This window comes from Eumetopias jubatus, unplaced genomic scaffold (assembly GCF_037043125.1).
Source record: "Eumetopias jubatus isolate StellerSeaLion01/CBP00866 unplaced genomic scaffold, mEumJub1_p1.0 scaffold_9, whole genome shotgun sequence".
NCBI classification, from domain to species: Eukaryota; Metazoa; Chordata; class Mammalia; order Carnivora; family Otariidae; genus Eumetopias; species Eumetopias jubatus.
Genome location: NW_028274815.1, coordinates 32,395,896 through 32,418,179, shown reverse-complemented (window position 1 = coordinate 32,418,179; position 22,284 = coordinate 32,395,896). Strand labels below are relative to the sequence as shown.

Sequence of the window (22,284 nt, the reverse complement as noted above, 5' to 3'; positions counted from 1 at the left end):
GGTCTTCTGAGTCTAGTATAAGTTGTATTTTACAAAGACATTATACTATAGCCATTCTTCCTTTACCGTATCAGTTGTAGAGCAACTAACGTACAACCTTAGCTTTCAAGTACCTTGAAAAGCTGTTGTTCTCAGTTGCTAAGTTTACAGTAAAGCTAAAATTAGCCCCATTGTGCAAAAGACTTTAAAAATTAACCTTTTTGATGAAAATCATTTAAAAATTATACTGCATGCTTTTCTGTCTTCTTAAAATAGATTACATTGAGTTTAACTGGACCTTTTCATGATGACTCAGAGTTGCAACTATGAGCTTGATTTATTATACCTACATTATAATACCTACAGTTGGAGTTAGCTATTACCAGCTCCAAGAATGGAGTCAGGGAGTTTCTTTCTTCACATAGAGTTTATCTGTCCCTCTTTTTCTCCCAGCTGCCACTTGGTGCTGTTGATTTTCTGTCTTCTTATATAGCACATCTCCATCTAGCTGTCTAACTTGATAATCTTAAATTCCTCTGGCCATGGAAACTGACCACCAAGCTTTAAAAATATATGTAAGGGGGCACCTGGGTGGCTCAGTCGGTTAAGCGTCTGCCTTCGGCTCAGGTCATGATCCTAGGGTCCTGGGATTGAGGCTCACATCAGGCTCCCTGCTCATGGGAAGCTTGCTTCTCCCTCTCCCGTTGCCCCTCCCCCTGCTCATGCTCGCTCTCTCTGTCAAATAAATAAAATCTCTAAAAGATATAAAAATATATGTAAGGTGCAAGAGCCTCCGAGGAATGTAAAGCACACAAATTTTAATGTATTCACTTATTTTTATATCATTTTGTCAGAATAGAGACATTTGTAGCTCATTTGAGCTTATTTGTAGCTGGGTTCAATTCTTCAAATTTTACTGAATATACCAGATGCGCAGAAAGTTTCCTAGTATATACGTGAGACAAAATTGAATAACGTATTACCTCTTCCTTTAAGGAATTTCCATAGAGGAAGATGTTACCTCTAAGAGTACTTTACCCCTGGGCTGTTATTTCACGTAACTTTGTTATAGTCAGTCTTCAGTGTTAGTAGCACTCACCATTGGGTCCTTCCCACTTTCAGTTTTGTTATCAAGAAGTCAGTTATTATAAAATCTACTCTTAATTCTTTTATTTCCTGGCAGGAAATCTGAGAACCTTTTTTGCATGATAAGATTTTGTATGTGTATTAGTACTAGTTCTTCTACTGTAAAGTGAGCACAAATGAAACTTCCTTTGAGCATCTTGTAATGTCCCGTGGTTCTCACTATAAATCTAGGTACTCACTGTATTGAACTGTAAAGCTTCTTTAGTAAAGCATAAGCTTTGGAATCTAGGTAGACTTGAATTTAAATCCTGCCTTGTTCACTTACTAGGTTTGGAACCTTGAATAAATTATACAACCTTTCATCTATAAAATGGAACCAATATACCTATCTTGTAAAGTTGTTTTTAAAATGATAAATTATGTATGTATAGTATTCATGGTTTCTGGCACCTAGTAGGCTCTTAATAACTAGATCTGTTGTCATCATTGTTAGGCATGGTAAATTGAACTGTTTGTAATGTACCCTAAAATATCTTACATTAATTACATTGAGAATGTTGGTTCACTTAAGATTCTAGTTAACTGGGTGCTGGCATATAAATTTTACTTATTGTAAAATCATGACTAAAAGTAAGGTAAATCTATATAGATCACTGTAGGAAGTTCTAAACTTTTATAACATTTCAGTGTGCTACTCACAACTATTTTGAGTAGTTTCATTATTGTTAACCCTCAGCTGTACTTAGTAGTTGATCTCGTATTGACTGTATAGTATTCTTTACAGTCTTTCAGAACCTTGCAGTCAGTTAATCCTCCTGGGTTTTGTCGGATTCAGTAGATTAACCCCTAAGTAGTCTTGGGATGCAGGGGACAAGTTCACAAGTGTGGACTGGGAACATTAAGCTTGTTGCAGTGGAAATTGATTCAGGTTTTCTTAAACTCTAAAAAGCACTTTGGTTCAAGCAGTTTACTTAATTTAAAGGTGTGGGGAATTTTTGTTTTTTTTTAAGCTGTATGAAATTTCACTGTATATGAAAGCGGTATTTTTATAAATATTAATGTAATGCATGAATTGGAACATAAAACTCTTCCCAGTATGAACGTAGGTGAGGGAAACAATAGGTGCTTTAACCCAAAGTTTGAAATCAAGGTATTCTAGATCATCATTGTCATTTAGTGCCTCAATATCGGGCAAATTTCTGTCATTGTTTAGGTACCATAATACTAACAAAATTCTAATTCATACAGATAATGTACTTACAAGTGGTAACAAATTTTAACAGCTTCTCTTGCAAGCTCAGAATACTTTTTAGTGAAACTGATCCAGAATCATAAAAGAGAAATAGATTTTTTTTTCAAAGTTGAATCGCTATGAACACTACAGTTAGACTAAGACACTAGATTAGAATTCTTTCTTCCTAGAATTGCTAACTCTGTGACCTTAAGGAAATTATTAAATCTAACCCTCAGATTTCTGTGCTGTGACCTATCTCATGGCATTATCAGAGGGACTGACATAGAACATGTGAAATTCAGGGCAAACAGTATGGTCTTATTAGTAAATGTTAGCAATAGTTATTAAAGATTTTTACAAATATAAACAGCATATAAAACATATTAAAAGCTAAAATTACGGTACCTCAGCATTATATGTTTGGTTATTACTCAGTTGCCAATTGTACAGGACAGGAACATCCATCGAGGTTATTCTGAGCTTGCGTGCCTGGGTGGCTTCGTCGGTTAATCGTCTGCCTTCGGCTCAGGTCATGATCCCAGGGTTCTTGGATCGAGTCCCACATCAGACCCCCTACTCAGCAGGGAGTCTGCCTCTCCCTCTGCTCCTCACCGCTGCTCATGTTCTCTCTCTAATTAAATAAATAATCTAGAAAAAAGATTATTCTGAGCTTGTTTGAAATGGTTTTGAGCATCACATGCAGGCTTTACTGTTTTATTACCAGCAAAACACAACTCTTTTTTTTTTTTTAAGACGTGCAGAGCAATGACATCTAATCTGTGACACATTTATACATGTAAAAAGTTTAAATATGTGTACAGAAATGGAGAAGTATAATTTGATGTTTGTACAACCTTGCACTAACAGTCTGTTTTATCAACTTTCATTATAAAAGACACTTGAGTTTATGTGTATTTTTTAAATTTTAGTTTTAAAAAGTAATTTTAAATGGATTTTTACATATTAAGTTTGAATCAGATGTTTGCAGAATCCCTAAAGGACCTTTGCCAGAAAATCTATATCCCATTCTTCCTGAGTAGAGAAATAAAAGTGTCTAAAAAAAGTTCTTAAAAATTGTTTTAGTGGTAAGACAACATTTTACATAGCTTAAATTTATTATATGTGCTAAAAATATCTTCCCTCAGTTTATGGCTTATCTTTTTACTTTCTTAGTGGTATCCTTTGGTAAACCAAAGTTATCAGTATATTCAACAAATTCATTCAACAAATTACCACCTGTAGTTTAAGGTGGTAGGATCCATCCATGAAAAAGTATCAAAGTTTATTAATATTTTCCTGTATAATTTGTTCTTTTTGCATTTTTTAAAGAAATCCCAAAGTCTATTCTAAATATTTTATAGTCTTGTTTTTCCATACTTTGATAAATCCTTAATCTATTTGGAATTGATTGGAGGAGGGATGAGAAGCAGATCAAATGTATTGTTATTTTTAATAGATGACCTAGTAGGTTTAACAACTCATCCTTTCTCCACTGATCTGTAATGATACCATTATCATATACTAACTTCACCTACATGTATTATATATTCATTTTCATTTACATTTAGGAAATTTGCTGTATCAGCAAAAATCCCTGAAACCAAGTGGTGTCAGAAATGTTGTGTTGGTAAGTAAACCGTTCCATAACAGGTAGCTCTCCTGCTTTACAGAGTAGATAAGAAAACTCTATGAGGCTCATTTTTAAATTTAGTATAAAACAGTACTTCTCCAGGGCATTCTGCCAGTAATAGTTTCTTTTCCCCCTTAAGTAAAACAAATGTCTTGGCCATTCAGTCTCCATGTAAACTAAACCTAATATAGTACCTTGCACATAACAGTTGTTTTGCAGATAATTTATTGACTGGATAAATGGAGAAAGTAGGATGACTTTTTATTACAGCACTTTATCATACCCTGTTCTCCAGGGGGCCTGTTCCTTTTCATTCACATGCTGCTCAGTAATGGCTTATGAGACTGCGTTTACTCATTCAGCATATATTTTCATGCCTTTAATATGTGAAACCTTATGCCTGTGAAGTGAAAGTTATAGTCTCCCTGTTCACCCACCACCATCCTAAATTCCTCTTCCACCTCCATCACAGTCAGCTGTTTTATTTGCATATAGCAAGAGCAAAAAAGAGTTTCCTTTCCTTCCCTTCAAAACCTCTGAGGCTTTATTACTTGTAAATCTATATTTTGAGATTTGATTAATAATGTCTTCATGTTGCTAGAACCAAAGCATCACTGCCTCTGAACATTACTACCAAAAGCACCCTTAGTCACCTGTCCCTAAATGTGCTAAATCTGTCCATTTGGCAACTTCTCCCAGATCTACTTAGGATCCTTCCTTTGGGATCTTGCTGCCTCACCTAATCTCCCTGCTACCATGAGACCTAAAATCCTTTCCACCGCCAGACCCCATAACAACCACCAGTTTCATTTGTGCATAAGACAAAAATCCTGCATGTGATGGCGGAGTTTCCAGCTCTTACTGAAAGTGTTTTCACCCTACAATCTAATTAAGAAATTGAACTGGCAGCCAGCTTTTGTTTGTTTGTGTTCAGAGCATGCAACTACTATTGTTAGGACTTTGTATTATAAGATAACTTACATATACTTTTTTGCCTTGACAGTGCGAAATCCTTACACAGGCCATAAGTACCTATGTGGGGCACTTCAGACTAGCATTGTTTTATTAGAATGGGTTGAACCAATGCAGAAATTTATGTTAATTAAGGTAAGCATGAAAAGCAACCTAAGTCATTCTTAGTATAAAAGCTTCATTAAGTCAGTTTTCCTGTTCTTTCAAAAAAAAAAAATTTTTTTTTTCTTTTTTCCCGTTTCTTCTCAAGTTAATTTCATGATTTTGGATTATGTGGCAGGGTAGTGAAAATCTGCCTGATTGTAAGGAAATCAGTTGGCCAGATAAAAGTTTTAAAAGAGACTAGAGAAATAGTTCAGGGAGATGGCAGTAGGAGCGAGAAATAGCCTCTCACATATAGTCTCATGTCCCGAACAGGAGGTGTTAAGAAGGTTGACCTGCTCCGTCACAGCAGAGAAACAACCCACAGGTTGGCATTTGGCCTAAGAGGACTAGGGATAACCATACAGAGAGGGAACTTACAACTTTATTTGGGTTATATGGCTAGGTGTTAATTTGCCCAGGCCTTCCCATGGATAGTTTTTTATGCCTACGTTTCTCTAGCATCTTCAATGAATATTCTTTAAAATAGTTAATATTACTCAGCTGTAACTTAAAATTGGAGGAAAAACTAATAAAGTGGTTCACTCACACCAGGGAGATACCAAATGAATTTTTAAAGCCGTTTTCTTTGCTATTTTATATAAATTAAGTAGTCTTATTTCCTGAACATTTGAGATCTCCCTAGAACTTGGGGTCAGAATATAATTGGAATGGATTCTTCCTAAATTTTACAATACAGCATTAGGGTATTTAAAGCATTGGATTCCTGTTACCTAAATTTCTGTACGTGACTAAGGAATCTATTTTTATTTTCATATCACCATTTATTAACCTCAACATTAAGTAGGGCTAAAGAAATAGAAAAATAGCTTCGAGAATCTTGAACTCATTGAGGTGCTATTGCCACAAATCACTGAAACAAAAATTGTTTAAACCAAAAGTTGAAGGGGAAAAAATAAATAGCCTTATAAACGATCTAAAGCAGAGCTTCTGAATACAGCCCATTTACGGCAAAAACTGTTTTGTTCTTAGCTCCTCTTTGTTCTTGCCTATTTGACAAAAGCACGCCTTCTCCTAGATGGAGTGCTAAAGTGTACATGGTTTGATTTTTCTGCAGCCCTGCCCTTCCCTGTCTTCTTCCTACCTTCCCCCCTTTAGTCCATTTTAGATACATCCTCTCTATTCCTTTCATTCCTAACCTCTATCAGAATGAAAAATAATTTCATTGTATCAGTGTTCAGAGATACAGTCTGATTAAACCTTAGGATGAATGAATTTTTTGTGTTACCTGATATGTTATACCACTTATCCTAACATAACGAAAGACCCTTTTCTCTATTAAAGGAGTTTTAGGTATGAAGAACATGCAGGAGAAAATATATAATTGAAGACATGGGAAGCGTAAAAATTATCTATCCATATCTTCTCTTTTCCACAACTTCTCTAGTCCCGGGGAGCCTGGCCCTGACTAATTAATGAGGCCTGTTGCCAGTGTTCTAAGATACTGCACTTAGAATACTATCTCCCTCAAGACTTCGTGCCTTCCCACTTTCCTTAAACTCCCTGAGCTCTCTGTAGGCTCTTACCCTGAATCTTAACCCAGCTCTGCTTCCCCTGTCTCTCTACTTCAAGATATTGTGGATATTTTGTTTCTGTATTTGACTTTATTGTGATTAGTATTTATGGTGTTTCTATTATACAGTCTTATAAACATTTTTATTCTTTCTATAGTCTTCCTTCCTCCTAATGACATTTCTGACAGAGTTTTTGCTTTATTAGACTACGTTTTCATCATAAATAAAAGTTAGAAACTAAACACCTTGCCAGCAAACAATTACGTACTTATTACAAAAACCAGGCACAGTGCTTTTTAACTAGTTAGACAAAAATGAGTAAGATACAGTCACTGGCCTCAAAGACCAATACCAATAGCAGCTGGATTTAGAGCTCTTAGGTGGCAGTCCTCTTCTGTTAATGACTTAAAACACATTATTAGAAGCTAAATAGAATTATTCAGTATCTCTTGGTTTTTTTAATTTTCTGACAAAATAAGCAGAGGCATTGTTTTCTGCTTTATTGCTCTTCTCACATTTCAAAGAGAGTTATCTTAAATATTTTGCCTTATTAAAAATCTGACCAATTGTAGTCAAAGCCTATTCTTCAGGTAATAGGAAAGCTTCTAGAGAGGGGGTTTGGAGAGTGTTGATGAGGAGTGTCTGCACCCATGGGGTGGAGGCGCTCTGGCAGCCCCAGCGAAGAAGGGATTTGGATAGGAAGAGCAGGTGCACAGACAGCTTCCCCTTCTAGCCCCAAGGACCACGTCGGGTTTTCTGACACTGTAAGAATAGTAGTTATGATAGCCCCCATTTCACCTGTTTGTTTTCTCCAGACTTTACTTTCTTTAGAATTTACCAGTTGCCAGATTAAAAAATACATTCAGTAGCTTTGTTAAATACTAGTAATGCTAACCTTTTGGGAAATGAAATGAAAATACAGCCCATTTGTAAGAGCAACAAAAATATAAATATATTAACAGTGAACTCATTAAAGTATGTATAAGACCGATATTTTTATGAAAACAACCTTTTACTGTGAAGAATATCGCTAACACCTCAGAAATCCCATGGTACCCCCTGCCAAGTCAGCTCCCTTGCTTTCCATTTTTACTGTATGAACATGCATCCCTCAACATTAGAATTAATTTTACCTGATTTTTCAACAGTATGTAAGTAGAATCATAAAGTATGTATTCATTCATGTCTGGCTTTTGTGCAGCAGCATATTTATCTCATTGGATATAGCTATAGTTCATTCATTTTCATTGCTCTGTAATTTCCCATTGTGTGAATATGCCGAATATGCCATCGCTTTATCTATCTGCTGTTGATGGGCATTTGGGTTACTTCCATTTCTGTTATTTGAACAATACTGCTGTGAACATTTTTGCATATGCCTCCTGTGCATGTGCACATTCATATTCTCTGGAACGTATAACCAGAGCATCATTGCAGGTCTCAAAGGGGTGCATATCTTCAGCAGGAACAGATGATGTAGTTAACCAGGGTGGCCATACTGTATAGGTCATGCTCCCATCACTTTGTGAGCATTTGTCTGCTCCTCTCCTTTCAGGTGGATATATATAGTCTCTCGTAGTTTAATTTCCTGATTACTGATGATGTTAATGTTCTCTATTTTTCTAAACTTAAAAAATATGAATTTATTTAGTCTCTTTGTAGCAATATAAAAATAATTTTGAAGTTACATAAAATTAAAATTGGTTGCATCATAACTGTGAGTTCATGAATAGTCACTTAAGCTATAAGACTAAATTTCTCTTATTTGTGGTTTTTTTCCTGTCCACTTACAAGAGGAGTGTTTCTTGTAATTAGCATTTCAGTGCTCTTACCCATGTTTGCTCGTTTGGATAAGAAGACAGGGAGGATAACTGAAGCGCATCAGATTGGGTGGCAGGAGACTGCCACAACGGGCTGGGGGACCCTGAGCCAGTCACTAAATTTCTGGTTCTCTGTTTCCACCTCTGAAAAGAGAGGGTTGAACAGGTGATTTATAAGTTCCCTTCCAGCCCTAATGTCCTAAAATTATGTGATCTTTAACTTTAAAAAATTTTACGGTGCTAAACCTAAAATCAAATACTTTATAATTTGTATTTTTCTGCATATCCAAAGTTTCTGTGACAAGAAGCAGTGTTTTTAGTAGACAGTTATTTTCTATATTTTCATAAAACTAAAAATTCTTAATTGTGTTCTCATGAAATTATTTGGCTTTTGTTTCCTTTGTTTAATGTATTTTCATTTCTCTCTCTAGCACATAGATTTTCCTATACCGTGTCCACTTAGAATGTTTGAGATGCTGGTAGTTCCGGAGCAGGAGTACCCTTTAGTCTGTGTTGGTGTCAGTAGAGGGAGAGACTTCAACCAAGTGGTTCGATTTGAAACGGTCAATCCAAACTCTACCTCTTCGTGGTTTACAGAATCAGGTTTGTGATTTTTGTTGAATTATTAAGGCCAGTACATTTGATTTTATAAATAATAAGTTTACCGTATCTCTCATTAGGCAAAAACAGTGCATAAAAATCCAATCTAGAATAATTTATGAAACTGGAAAAAGAGAAGATGGCTTGCTTTAAAATAGTGAATTTGTTTGAGGCATTTAAAACATCATGCATTCCCCAACCTGAATATGCACCAGAATCCCCCAGAGGCTTGCTGGCCTCCACTGCCAGAGTTCTTCATTCAGTAGATCTGGAGTGGGGCCTGCGAATTTTCATTTCTGTATGTGCCCAGGTGGCACTGATGATGATGATACGGCAACCACACTTTGAGAACTACACATATACACATATGTCAGGCCTAGAAAAGTTGACTTAAATAAAAGGAAAAACTGCATTGAGTATAGTTTATTTTCCATTATATTCCTGCATTGATAACACAGGTACTATGCAATAACTTTAATAAATGTTTAATGATTTGTAATTAGGATATAAATTATAACTAAACAGCCCCTTCTGAAATATTAGAGGGTATTTGAAAATAATTCTTTTATATAAATTGTTTCCTTAAATTTTGATCTGTATTGTCCAGTTACATAGCAGATCTTTCCTTCATAGCTAGTATCTTAGGAAATATTTCCAACTAATGAGTTTTTTACAGAAATTTGATTATAGTTTGAAACCTTCAATTTTGTTGTTGCAGTCAGTACACATTAGTAAAGCTTGTTTCGTGGTAAATAAATCTGATTAAACTTTTACACTTTAAAAAAGTGACCTGAACGATCTTTTTTTATTTTTAAAGTACCGTGTTTATTATGGAGCTCTTTTTGCTCTTTTTCCCTTAAAAAATAACATTGTACAGTGTTTTGCTCTAAAATAGTGGCCATTTTAGAAGGCACTTTTTACTTATTTAGAGAGCAGGGGGGAGGGGCAGAGGGGTAGAGGGACGGTGGGGAGAGAGAGGGAGAGAATCTTAACTGGGCTTCATGCACAGTGCAGAGCCCTATGCAGGGCTCAGTCTCATGACCCTGAGATCATGGCCTGAGCCAAAACCAAGAGTCATTCACTTAACCAACTGAGCCACCCAGGTGACCCTAAAAGGCAATTTTTAAAGGTCTTGCAGAGGCCCTCTGTCAGAGTCTTTGGGTTCTTAGGGAAATATTAAGAAGCCAGTTTGGCAGTAAATACTGATTAGTTAGGAGGTTTTTGGAAGCGTGAATGTTCACAGAAGGAAAGAAATTAAGAGTTTAGGTGTTTTTGGCAGTGAAAAAAGTCACAAACACATTCATAAAAACCTAGAGACAATTACATGACTTACTGAAGCCCAGGACACTTGAAACAGCTTTCCTTTAAGGATACATTGTTGAAGGAAAACATGGTTGGCCCCTGGCAACATATGTGGCTTCTCTGGCTCCCCCAAATTGTATTGCATTCTCCCCTAGACACCCATCTTCCCTTTCAGACAGCGGGTGCACTTCTGCTTTCCTGATCTCTTCTTCCCTATTTAACAGGAAGGCATTGTTGGGTGACTGGTACTTTATTGTTAGTGAATTTCATTTCATGCCTTATTTCTCCCAAGCATTTTAATTTTAAATCTTTTTCTACTAATTGTTAAATGAGGGGCTTAATCTCTGCGCAAAAGAATTTTATACAGCTGTGGGTACCTTCCTTCTTTGGAACTTTTTACTTCATTCTCTTACTGTAAGGAAATCCCTTTATTAGAGGTTAAATATGGTAAGTATAACTCATCTCTGGTTTTGAGATGATGAAATAAAAATTGAGAGAGAAAGTATAGTTAGACTTCAGAATCATATGAAATTCTAAGCCAGTGGTTTCCTAACCTCTGCTGCAGTTTAGAATCTACCTTCGGAGGCTTTTAAAATGCCTAATACCTCAAGTCATACACACTGCCAATTAAATAAGAAAACCTAGACGTGGCAGCTAGGCATCAGTATTTTTTAAAGATCTCTAGATGATTCCGGTGGTAACTAATTGATACAAGTGGTTGGTAAAAGCTTACTTTACTGACTTTCTCTCTAGTAATGCTCAACTGGCTTCCTGAACTGAAGTAGATTGTATAGATTTGTTCAGATTGTTAACTTTCACTCGTGTGTATGAGCTACGAAGATCTGATTTGCAGGAGATCTATTCTATGTTCTTTCTTGCTTTCTTTTTTTAAGATTTTTGTTTATTTGACAGAGAGACACAGAGAGGGAACACAAGTAGGGGGAGTGGCAGAGGGAGAAGCAGGCTTCCCGCGGAGCAGGGAGCCCGATGTGGGGCTTGATCCCAGGACCCTGGGATCATGACCTGAGCCGAAGACAGACACTTAACGACTGAGCCACCCAGGCACCCGCATGTTCTTTCAACCCTGCTTGGTTACAGAAGTACCAGATCTAAAATACGTTTGAAGGTCTGAAATATGGCAGTCCTTGGATGGCCTAGGACTAAATACTATGGGAAATAGAAAACGGTAGACTATACATTATCAGACTCATTCTGCAGGAAATATAAGGCCAGAAACAAAGGCCTATAGCTCAGCAATTTCAGTTTTAATGTTCATACGGAGTTTAGGATATCCTGCTTTTCACTTTATGGCAAATCATCAAACATTCTCAGTTTGTAAGAACTTTGATAAATCATTATAATAAAAATTATGCCTCTTTGTATTTTGGTAATACTTAATACTTCTCAAAATATTTCAGTATTTCTTTTAATTCATTTGTACTTGAAATAATTTGTTTGAGTCTCTGATTCATTCACTTAATAAATACTTATTTCATGTGGTGCTAGGCACTACCATATAATGATGTACAAAGCCTAGTCCCTGGCCTTCTGAGCATAAAAGCAAAAATCATTCATAACCATAATATAGAAGATTAGACTCCTGATTTCACATATAAATGGAAACAATGACATCACCAGTAGTAAGGACCAGGGTTAGCGCTCCATCGAGCACTCACTTCATTTAGCAGTGCATTAGTTTAGACCCAAGCAGCCTGGTTCACCCACTGCATATGTATAACTAAAAATTTAAATCCATTTCAGATTCAGTGATGTTCAGAATTCTTGTTTTTACATCTTTGTGCTTTCAATATTACTTTTTTGTGTAAGCTTACTGAGTTTGTTTGTGTTACAGATAGCCCACAGACAAGCGTTACTCATGTAACCCAACTGGAGAGAGATACCATTCTTGTATGCTTGGACTGTAAGTTTTTATTTATGAACATCTTATTTTAACACATTTTTTTTTATCTTAGTTTCTGAGTGACTTTTCCCCACCTTCTTTAGGTTGTATAAAAATAGTAAATCTTCAAGGAAGATTAAAATCTAGCAGAAAATTATCATCTGAACTCACCTTTGATTTCCAGATTGAATCAATAGGTGAGTGAAAGTTTTGTATTTCTTGTTTGATTGCAGTAAGAGCTGCTTAAAATAACTTACCTGATAATTATCTGAAATTACAGAAACATACTACTAAGGACACATTGTTTTTAAATACAGGATGTAATGAATATGAGGTCAGTATCAATCTTCACTTTTATACATTCTCTGAAATAGTTTAATAACTGATATAATCTATAAATAATGTTACCCTCCTTAGAGGCTTGACATTTCAAAAGAAATAAATTATTTTTCATAACACAGTTATGAATTCCCATTTCCTCCAAACTTCTATAGAGTTTCCCTATAAGTATTTAAAATTTAGGCCTTAGGGTACCGTGTTGTATTTTTGCTATTGTATCTGCTGATCAGAGCGTTTTAAGCATCCCCGTAAGGAGATCATGGAATCTCCTTGTCATTCTCACATTTTGCTTGACTAGAGTGTTTTCTGAAAAAGGATTTCTTACAGACTCAGTATTCTAAAATGATTAGATTCCAAAAAAATTAGGTAAGAATGATCATAGATGGTGCTTGGAAAATGAATGAGAGCTAATTCAGTATTTAACTAGACACAATTTTTTTGGTCTTCATCATCAGTGAAAGATATTTGCACATATATATGTTGGTCGAGTATAGGACCAAGGGCAGATAGTTCATTTGTCTTATTCCTAGTTCTATTTTTACTCTCTCGTCCAACTAGAATGTCTCTCTACCAGCAGGCAAATGCTGATCATAATAATGAGGGAAATCTCTTCAAGATGTTAAAATGGAATCCATGCTTAAAAACACATAGCCAGAGCCAAAAAGTAAGATAAATAACAGAAACTCTAAGCAGTATGCAGGCCTGAAGCCAACAGAGGTGCTGGGCTCCTGGTGATAAGACTAAAAGTATCCCACAGGAGATGGGAACCAGAACCAGGTTCCTTGCCTGAGGTGCCTAGTAACCAAGATTCTCCCCACCTAAGCCCTGATGGATTTCTAGGAGATTTTATCCACCCTTAAAAAAGAGAAATGATCCCTATCCTATACAAACTATTTCAGATTATTGACAAAGAAAGAATGCTGAACAAATCAGTGTTTAACACTGATACTAAAATCAAGCAAGATTAGTACAGAAAACAAAATTATCCAGTCTCATGAAAATAAATTTTGAAAAAATCTAAACAAAGTACTAACAAATACAGTTCCACATCATCAAATAATAGACTTTATCTCATGAAAGTAAGGATGGTTTATTCAGCATCAGAAAATTTGTTTATGTAATATAGCACATTAAATTTTAAAAGCAAAAGGTCACGTAATTTTTCAGTAAATACACAAAACGAATACAAGTCATTCGTGATTTAAGAAAAAAACAGCTTCTTAGATTAGGAATAGAAGGAAATGTTCTTCGTCTAGCAAAGCTTATTAAAAAATATCCATATTTCAATGGTCAAACTCTCCCATTAAAGTCAAGAACAAGATAAGAATACCTGCTGTCATCACATCTCAATATTATCTCACTGGACAAAAAAAGGAAACCATGAGGATTAGAAAGAAAAAAGTAAAAGATCCTTTTTTGCTAATGGTATGATTATCTGTATAGAATGTATAGTTCTCTGAGTAAACTAATGAACCAGTAGGAGAATTCAGTTCCTGGATGTGACTAACACAAATGAATAGCTTTTCAGTGTGCCCATAATTACGAAATTTTTGATAGGAAAAGATCTCATTGACAATGGCAATAAAATATGTGGAAATAAATGTAATCAAAACATGTTTAAAACCATTATCAGGGAAATTCCAAATTATTGTTTAAAAACATAAAAGAAGATTTGAACAAATGAAGAACTATACCATGTCCATGGTTAGAAAGACTGAATATGAGAAAGGTTTCAGTTCTTTATAAGTTAAACCACACATTTGGTACATTTACAATAAAAATCCTAATAAGATGTTTTGTGCCACTTGATAAGCTGATCTGAAAACTTATATGGAAGAACCAAAGACCAAGAACAGTAAAATAAATTTTGACGAATACTTGCCCTGTTCCATATTGAAACTTTGACAAAGCCATAGTGATTAAGACAGTGTGGGATCAACATAGGGATAAATAAATAGAACAGTGGCACTAGAATAGAAGGCTCAGAGATGGGCCCACATGTAAATGGAAATTTATAGCATAATATGTCGGTGGAAAATGGGAGACGTTCAGCAGATGATGCTGGTACAATTGGTTATCCTCAGGAAAGAAGATTAGATGTTTTCCTCACTGAATCCACACAAAAATATGTATTTAAATATGTAAATATTAAAAACAACACTAATATTTTTAGAAAGTACATATGCCTGTGTCCCAGTAATTCTGTTTCTAGAATTAGAAAATTTGCACATGTATTCAAAAAGAGGCACAGAATGTTTATTATAGATGGTAATAACAAAAAACTAGAAACAATTTTATGTTCGTCAGATCACATGTATGAAAGTTGGAAACATTCAATATAAAGTTTGATATTGTGTAGTAATAGTAAAAACAGGCATGAGAATGACAAGCACCAAATTTATAATCGTGGTTATGTCAGGGTGGCAAGAGGAGCTGGAAAGGGATTACAGGGGGTTGTATATGGATGCCAGCTATATTTGGTTTTACTTAAAACAAACGGCAAATGTGATAAAATGTTAGGATTTGATGGTAAATACATATGTTTCTTGCTATTCTCATATTTTCCTATATGTTTAAAATACCTTATTTCAAATATTGTCATTTTATCCAAACAAAAATGTCAATAAACAAAACAATATTTTCAAAGAATTTTCCTTTTTCTTGCCAAAAAGATGAATAAGTTCTATCTGGTATATGTATATTTTTAATTTCAAAAGTAAAGATGCCATATAAATATGGAATAGCTGACATTAGTTATTAAACGAAGTATTGCTATGCAAGATAGAGGGACAAAATGATGCTTATCAGTTGAACTTTTGTACTATTAACAGTAACTGAGCTGTTCTTGCCTGCTAGTTTGCCTACAAGACAGTGTGCTAGCTTTCTGGAAACACGGAATGCAAGGTAGAAGTTTTAGATCTAATGAGGTAAGTAACCTTTTCAAAATTGTGTCCATTAAATAGTCATGAAACTATCAAATTCTATTCAAGCAATTTTCTTTAACTTTGGAAAACTCTTAAATGATGCAAGGAATACTTGATACACTCACTGTATTGATATTTACTATATTCAGCCTGGTAATTAAATTAATAGCACATACTCCGCAGCGCCTCTTTCTCCATTCACTCAGACAACTTCAGTGCGTATTTTATGTGCAGCCAGATACTCTTAGGCTTAGAACAAGAAGTTCCTAATACTGCTAAAAGTGATTTCCTTTTAACTCTCTGAGACCATCACTTGGAACAAGAGTGTAGATGCTGGCTCTCTGTCTTGAGGCAACTTTCTACTTTGTATTTCAGAAATAATGACCAGAGTGGGTTTATAAGTAAAGGATTGCACATTCCTTTTTAGCCCCCTTGCCTCCTGTCTCTCTTAACCTTGATTCACTTGACATTTGTTTGTAAGATTCTTTACCTTCCCCCCCTTTTTAATAGATGGTTTGGTAGAGACATGCCAATTGTATGTTCTGATTGGTTTGTTTTAAGATTTTATTTATTCATTCATTCATTTATTTTAGAGAAAGGAGAAAGAGAACATGAGCAGGGGAGGGGCAAAGGGAGAGAGAATCCCAAGCGGACTCTGAGCTGAGCACAGAATCCAACACCAGGCTCCACCTCATGACCATGAGATCATGACCTGAGCTGAAATCAAAAATCAGGCACTTATCCGACTGAGCCACCCAGGTGCCCCGCCCCTGTTTCTTCCTACCTTAATTTAATTCCAGGAACAATTTAACTCCCAAGTCCTAGGACATACTAGGTTCTGCTCAGCATTTCCACAGTTCTGCCAGAAAGCACTGGGGTTACAAATGTGAGCAAGATGTGGTACTTGCCCCCAAGAATATCATAGGCAAGTGAAATCATCAGAAATTCTCCCAGAATCTCCAAACCAATCTCAGTAGTATAACTTTCATTTTAGCACTGGAGGAAAAGGAGAACCTTAGGTACCTCAAGCAGGAAAGTAGCTCATTTGTATCCCAAACTGTCATTCTAAGCTCAGAGTATTTCTTCTAACCAAGTGGACATTTTAGCAGAGTGACCATGAGCATGAGTTCGAGTTGAAACGCCGGGTTCAAGTCTCTGCCCTGCTGTTCTGTAACTGTAGCCGTGGCGTATCACTTAACTTCTCTTTGCCTATACTTTTCATTTGTGAATTGAGGATAACAAAATAGTACTTACTACATTGGGTTATTAAGATTAAATGAAAGGAAGCATATGATGTGCTTGGCATAATGCCCGTTTTATAGTGAGTTTTCAGGAAAAGTCAGGGGGCACCTTGTGGCTCAGTCAGTAGAGCGTGCATGCAACCTTGGGCTCCAGCTGGGTTGTAGAGATTACTTAAAAATTAAATATTTAAAGAGAAGAAAAGAAACTTCGTAGCCAATATGTTTCTAGTAGTTATTCCCACAAGAGGGCTTCTCCAGATGTTTTAAAATCACCTGGGGGAATTGAGCAGGGAGATAAGAACAGTCAACAACTAGTAAACACTAGGCAGAGAAAGAAAGACACCATAGGCAGGATATCAGAGAGCAGTTTAAGAAAAAGAAGATTGTCCAAAAAATCACCTGAGGGGCTTTTTCTTTTTCTTTTTTTAAGATTTTAGTTACTTATTTATCTGAAAGAGACAGAGAGAAAGAGAGCGCACAAGCAGGTGAAGAGGCAGAGAGAGAGGAGGAAGCAGGCAGCAGGGAGCCCGATGCAGGACGGGATCCCAGGACCCTAAGATCATGACCTGAGCCGAAGGAAGACACTTAACCCACTGAGCCACCCAGCCATCCCTGAGGGGCTTTTTCCAACTGTGCTGGCAGCCCTTACTTGATACTGCTCCTCCAAAAATGTTACATCCTTCCAGTAGGCAAACCCCAAAATGCATTGAAGATCAGTCATGATGAGCCACTGTTACTGTAGTGAGCATGTTGTATCCTTCAGGTGTGCTGGGTTCTGAAAGAGGTTGAGAATCGCTGGTGTTTCCAGAATAACTAATTGTAGAGGTACTAACGGAATACATTTAGTTTGGAAATCAAATTGTTTTTTCAGCCTACAAAATTGTGGGGAGAAGTTACTGCCATTATAATTTGGAATGTTTTACATTCAGTGAGCAACAAATAGTGGGTTTTTCTTTCTCCTGTAGACTTAATCTTTAATTCCCCAACTGGTAATGGGTCACACTGAGGACTTCTTAAAGGATATCTGCCATCAGAAAATACTATTTCAGGAGACTGGGAGAGATAGGGGAAAGAAAAATCATCTGCTGAGCACTGCCTTAGCTAGGCATTATACCCACTACTACTTCTGAGAACACTGCACAATACTGCTGCAGGGTAGAGCTTTTCCCTCCTGTTTTACAGAAGGCAAAACCATTTTCAGCAAATTACTACCTTGCCTAGTGGCCTAGTGTCATAGCTGCTAAGTGGGAGAACCGGGATTCAAATTCCAGTCTCGAGTTTGTCCCATCATACCACAGTGCAGCCTTGAAGTAAAAGGACCAGATCTAAGTGGCTTGCTTCTTCCGTGGCCTTGCTATTAGCATTAACGTGACTGACAGAGGGTTCTGATAAATAAATGGACTGCGTGCTTGCTTTTCAGTTTTTCCCTTGAGGTCTGTAATTTAGTAAGTAAATAGTTTTCCTACTCTCCTATTTCATGATTAATTCAAAATTAGGCACGTTTTTCCTAGACTAACAAACTGATGTATCTGTGTGCTGACTTAACAAACTAACAGTCATGCAGGGATCTATTTTCATCTTAGGAATTAACGTTTCCTTTCTATAGAGTTATAAATTAAATGCCCATATAAAATTTTGTGCCTTTAATTCCAGAAATTAAGTTTATATTTTAATCGAACAGGTAACACAAGAAATTTCAGATAACACAAGAATTTTCCGACTGCTTGGATCTGACAGGTATGGAAAGGGGTTGTATTAAATACATAGTACTTAATGCATTTTATAAATCCAACATGAAACTGATTTCTTTTTCAAGGGAATTGAAATTACTACAGTCATATATTCAACATTGTATTTTTCACACTAAAGAATTCACAAGTCAGGAAGTTATAAAGCCTTTGAGAATGCTCCTAATCTTCCAAGTAACAGGAATATATAGATCTGTCAGTACTAATTTTGCATTAAAGGTGTGTCTAAAGGATGATTTACAGCACAAGAAAGAGGAAATACCATATACTAACAAATAAAATTTTTTGGTTTTAGTGCCAAATAGAATTTTTGGGTTCTATTCTGATACACTTTCTGATTTTTTTTTTTTTTTTAAGATTTTATTTATTTATTTGACGAGAGAGAGACAGCGAAAGAGGGAACACAAGCAGGGGGAGTCAGGGAGGGAGAAGCAGGCTTCCCTTCGAGCAGGGAGCCCAATGCAGGGCTCGATCCCAGGACCCTGGGATCATGACCTGAGCTGAAGACAGACACTTAACGACTGAGTCACCCAGGCGCCCACATTTTCTGATTCTTGAATGACAGGTTGTTTTATACTTTGTGAGAATTAAGTTCCCCCAAATTATTCCAGATACGGGTTTTCCCCACCTCCGATTCTTCGAACAACACTGGCTTAGAGAGTGGTGGGCAGCGAAAGTACTTCCTGGAGCTGGAACCGGTTCTTTAATCATAGTGATTTGCAAATCATTTTCTGCCCACAAATCAAATAAACAGCATTTATAGAGGCAGAAAATGAAGCAGCAATGGAAAATGTTTCTGCTAACATTAGTTTTCAAGAATGACTTTGTTTGTTATCACCTTTAGGGTCGTGGTTTTGGAAAGTAGGCCAACTGATAACCCCACAGCAAATAGCAACTTATACATCCTGGCGGGCCATGAGAACAGTTACTGAGGACGGCTGTGCTTCAGCACAGTGTGAGGAAGAACGAACACAACTGCTGCAGCGGGGACGAAGGCTTGCGACTGTCCGGAGCTGCCGTGCCCGGCTTCAGTCACTTGTAATTTATTGTGGCATGAGATGAGATGGGGAGGATTTTTGTTTTAAGTGGTATGGATATATTTAGCATATTGAACCACACAAGTGCTTAATTCATTGTTATGTAATCTTTGTACATACAGGGGTATTTTTCTGTGAAACTTCATATTGCTGAAGACATACACTAAGAATTTATGTAGATAATGTACTTTTATGAGATGTACAAGTAAGTGTCTTATCTGTACAGATGTAAATGTTGATGAAAATGCAATTGGGGTTAATATTTTAAGAATTCTTGGTATATTCTTGGGTGTGGCTATATTACAAAATGGGATGCTGGCAATGAACCCATACATTTAACACTATTGTATTTTTATTATATGTAATTTAGTAATATGAATACAAATCTTGTAACTTTCAAAATTGTAATGGAGGCTATAATCATTTTATAATCTTGTTTTTAATTTTACTGCAAGTACACTGGTGTTTATATTTGCACAAAGTATTGATATGTGATGTATTAAGTCACAAAGGTAAGCTGTGACATTGTCAATATGCATTTGGCTCCACAACATGTTTTTTAAATGTATTTGGATTGTTTTCTATGTGAAACAAACCAATTAACCACCTGTTGTAGTAACTGGTCTTTTTATAATTAAGCAGAATCCTGTAAGATTGTTTGTCTGTGCTTAAAAACATACCTTTGAAAAAATTTTGAATCACAGAATAGCGCTACCGTGATGTAACACTGCAGTTATCTGAATTACAGTATGCACAAAGAATAAATTAGCATTATTAAAGAGTCCACACTAAACATTTCATAGAATCACATTGAAGAACTATAACATTCCATAGAGTGGAGTGGTTCAAATTTTAGTGAAATTTTTACTTTGGTTGGCCTTATTTTATAATCATTTTCATATTTCTTTTGACTTAGAGTATTAACACATGGCCAAAATAATTTAGTTACTACCTCATATAAACAATATAATGGTTACTACACATCCCAGGAACTTAGTTTTGGTTTAAAGTCATTTTTGATTGCTTTTTTCCAGTGAAATATGTATATACCAAGTTTTAGCAAAATGCACACCTTGGCTCTTTTTTGGTATATGTTCTTTATATTTTAATGTGGATATATACACTAGGAACAAACTAAATTGTGATTTATGGTCTTCATTTATTTTAATTGATAATGCTTTTAAATATGTTCCTGATTGTACATAGTGTAAAATAAACATGTTTTTTAACATGCGGTTGTATAGTAGCTTGTCATCTGGCTTAATCTGTATAGAGTAAGACTAAAATATATTAAGGAGAAAAACAATTTTTTAATTATTCTGCATTGAATCCTACATATCCATTCTGGTTCCTCAGATCATATTTTTGATCTGTCATCTCAGTTTCATAAAGGGGTATCTTTTATAGAATATTCAACTTTCTGATCAGGAAAACCAATTAAACATTCATAGTCTTAATGGAGCAGGTGTCGGCAAACAGCCTAATCCTGCTCACCACCCGTTTTTGTAAATAAAGTTTTATTGGAACACCACACCACATCCTCATTTATGTGTTATCTTTGGCTGTGTTTGTGCTACGGTGACAGAGGTGAGTGGTTGCAAGAAAGCCGTATGGCTTACAGAGCCTTAAATATTTACCATCTGACCCTGTATAGAGCAAGTTTGCCGACCCCTGGGTTACAGAAAGGAACAGGAGAGTGTTGGGGAATGCAGTTCTAGAGACTAAAAACGGGGACAGGTGGGAAGAACTGGGTGGTGCATCATGAGGCACCATTTCTACCTTTGCTAGTGCACTACCCTTCTCTGTGACTTCAGGTAATTTATTGACTCTAGAACAGTTTCCTTATCTAAAAACATGACTTCTAAATCGTATAGGTGTTAATAGTCATAGCAGTTGTGTATATGTATCACTCTTTTCCCAAATAAATACATTGTCACTGATCTTAGCATTAATGACTGAATAATGACTTTTAAAAACACATCTTTGCCAGTATAACATTATCGTCAACTTGTTGAAAAACAGAGACTCATGGAAAAGATTTTCAAGAAATCAAGATTCCGTTCTTGGCATTTATTGACCAGGTTGTTGATCGTTTTTCTGGGCCACTGTTTTTTCTAATTTCCAAGTCCTGTAAGTTATATAAATGGTCACATCTCAAAAAATTTAACAATCGTATTTAACTGTCAAACACTTGGAATTATTTCCAGAAAATATACAACTGGTTTCTGTGTTACTCATGGGCTTTTTAAAAACATAGACCCCTGAAATCAATCTTTGGGGGCCAAGCCCAATAACCTATTATTTTTATAAAGTCATGCAGATTATTCAGATGTGCAGGCTCTATGTGGGAAACATTGGTTGACCTGAATTTAAATCAGTTTTCTGACGGTGGTCCAAGGATCACATGCGTCAGAATAAGCTTTGATGACTTAAAAATGCAAATTTTGTAGCTCTACCTAGTAACTTTTGATTAAGGATCTTTATTCACTCAAAAGGAAAAGAGCCACTCACCTAAATGTTGGAGAGAATATATTTCATCTTGATTGAAGTTCAAGCTATCTATCTTATTAGCTAGTTTCTTAGACCGTAGTATTGAGAAGAATGAGATCAGTTGTTTCTGGGCCTGTTGGCTGTCATTCAGCTTACACTGATTTCAGGAGAGATTGGGAAAGAAAGGACATAGTTTTCACCATTACTAGAGAAAAAGATGAAAATGTGTCTATACAAAATAATGGGTAAGCACTAAGAGTATTACTTGAGGGAATATAGTAAGTGTCCAGTACCTATATCTGTGTG

The 22,284-nt window shown here is 36.0% G+C and overlaps 1 protein-coding gene across 1 annotated transcript in view; it reads left to right on the top strand.

Moving 5' to 3' along the window:
• The window catches only part of MAP4K3 (mitogen-activated protein kinase kinase kinase kinase 3), a 184,945-nt gene extending 165,134 nt beyond the window's left edge, over nucleotides 1-19,811 (top strand). The window contains exons 26-33 of the mRNA XM_028117156.2: nucleotides 3,868-3,926; nucleotides 4,933-5,036; nucleotides 8,829-9,000; nucleotides 12,152-12,220; nucleotides 12,304-12,396; nucleotides 15,395-15,465; nucleotides 18,385-18,440; nucleotides 19,296-19,811. Coding sequence (XP_027972957.1) covers nucleotides 3,868-3,926; nucleotides 4,933-5,036; nucleotides 8,829-9,000; nucleotides 12,152-12,220; nucleotides 12,304-12,396; nucleotides 15,395-15,465; nucleotides 18,385-18,440; nucleotides 19,296-19,383 — 712 coding nt within the window. The 3' untranslated portion in view covers nucleotides 19,384-19,811. The remainder of the gene's footprint in view (nucleotides 1-3,867; nucleotides 3,927-4,932; nucleotides 5,037-8,828; nucleotides 9,001-12,151; nucleotides 12,221-12,303; nucleotides 12,397-15,394; nucleotides 15,466-18,384; nucleotides 18,441-19,295) is intronic.
• The last annotated feature ends 2,473 nt before the right edge of the window (nucleotides 19,812-22,284 follow it).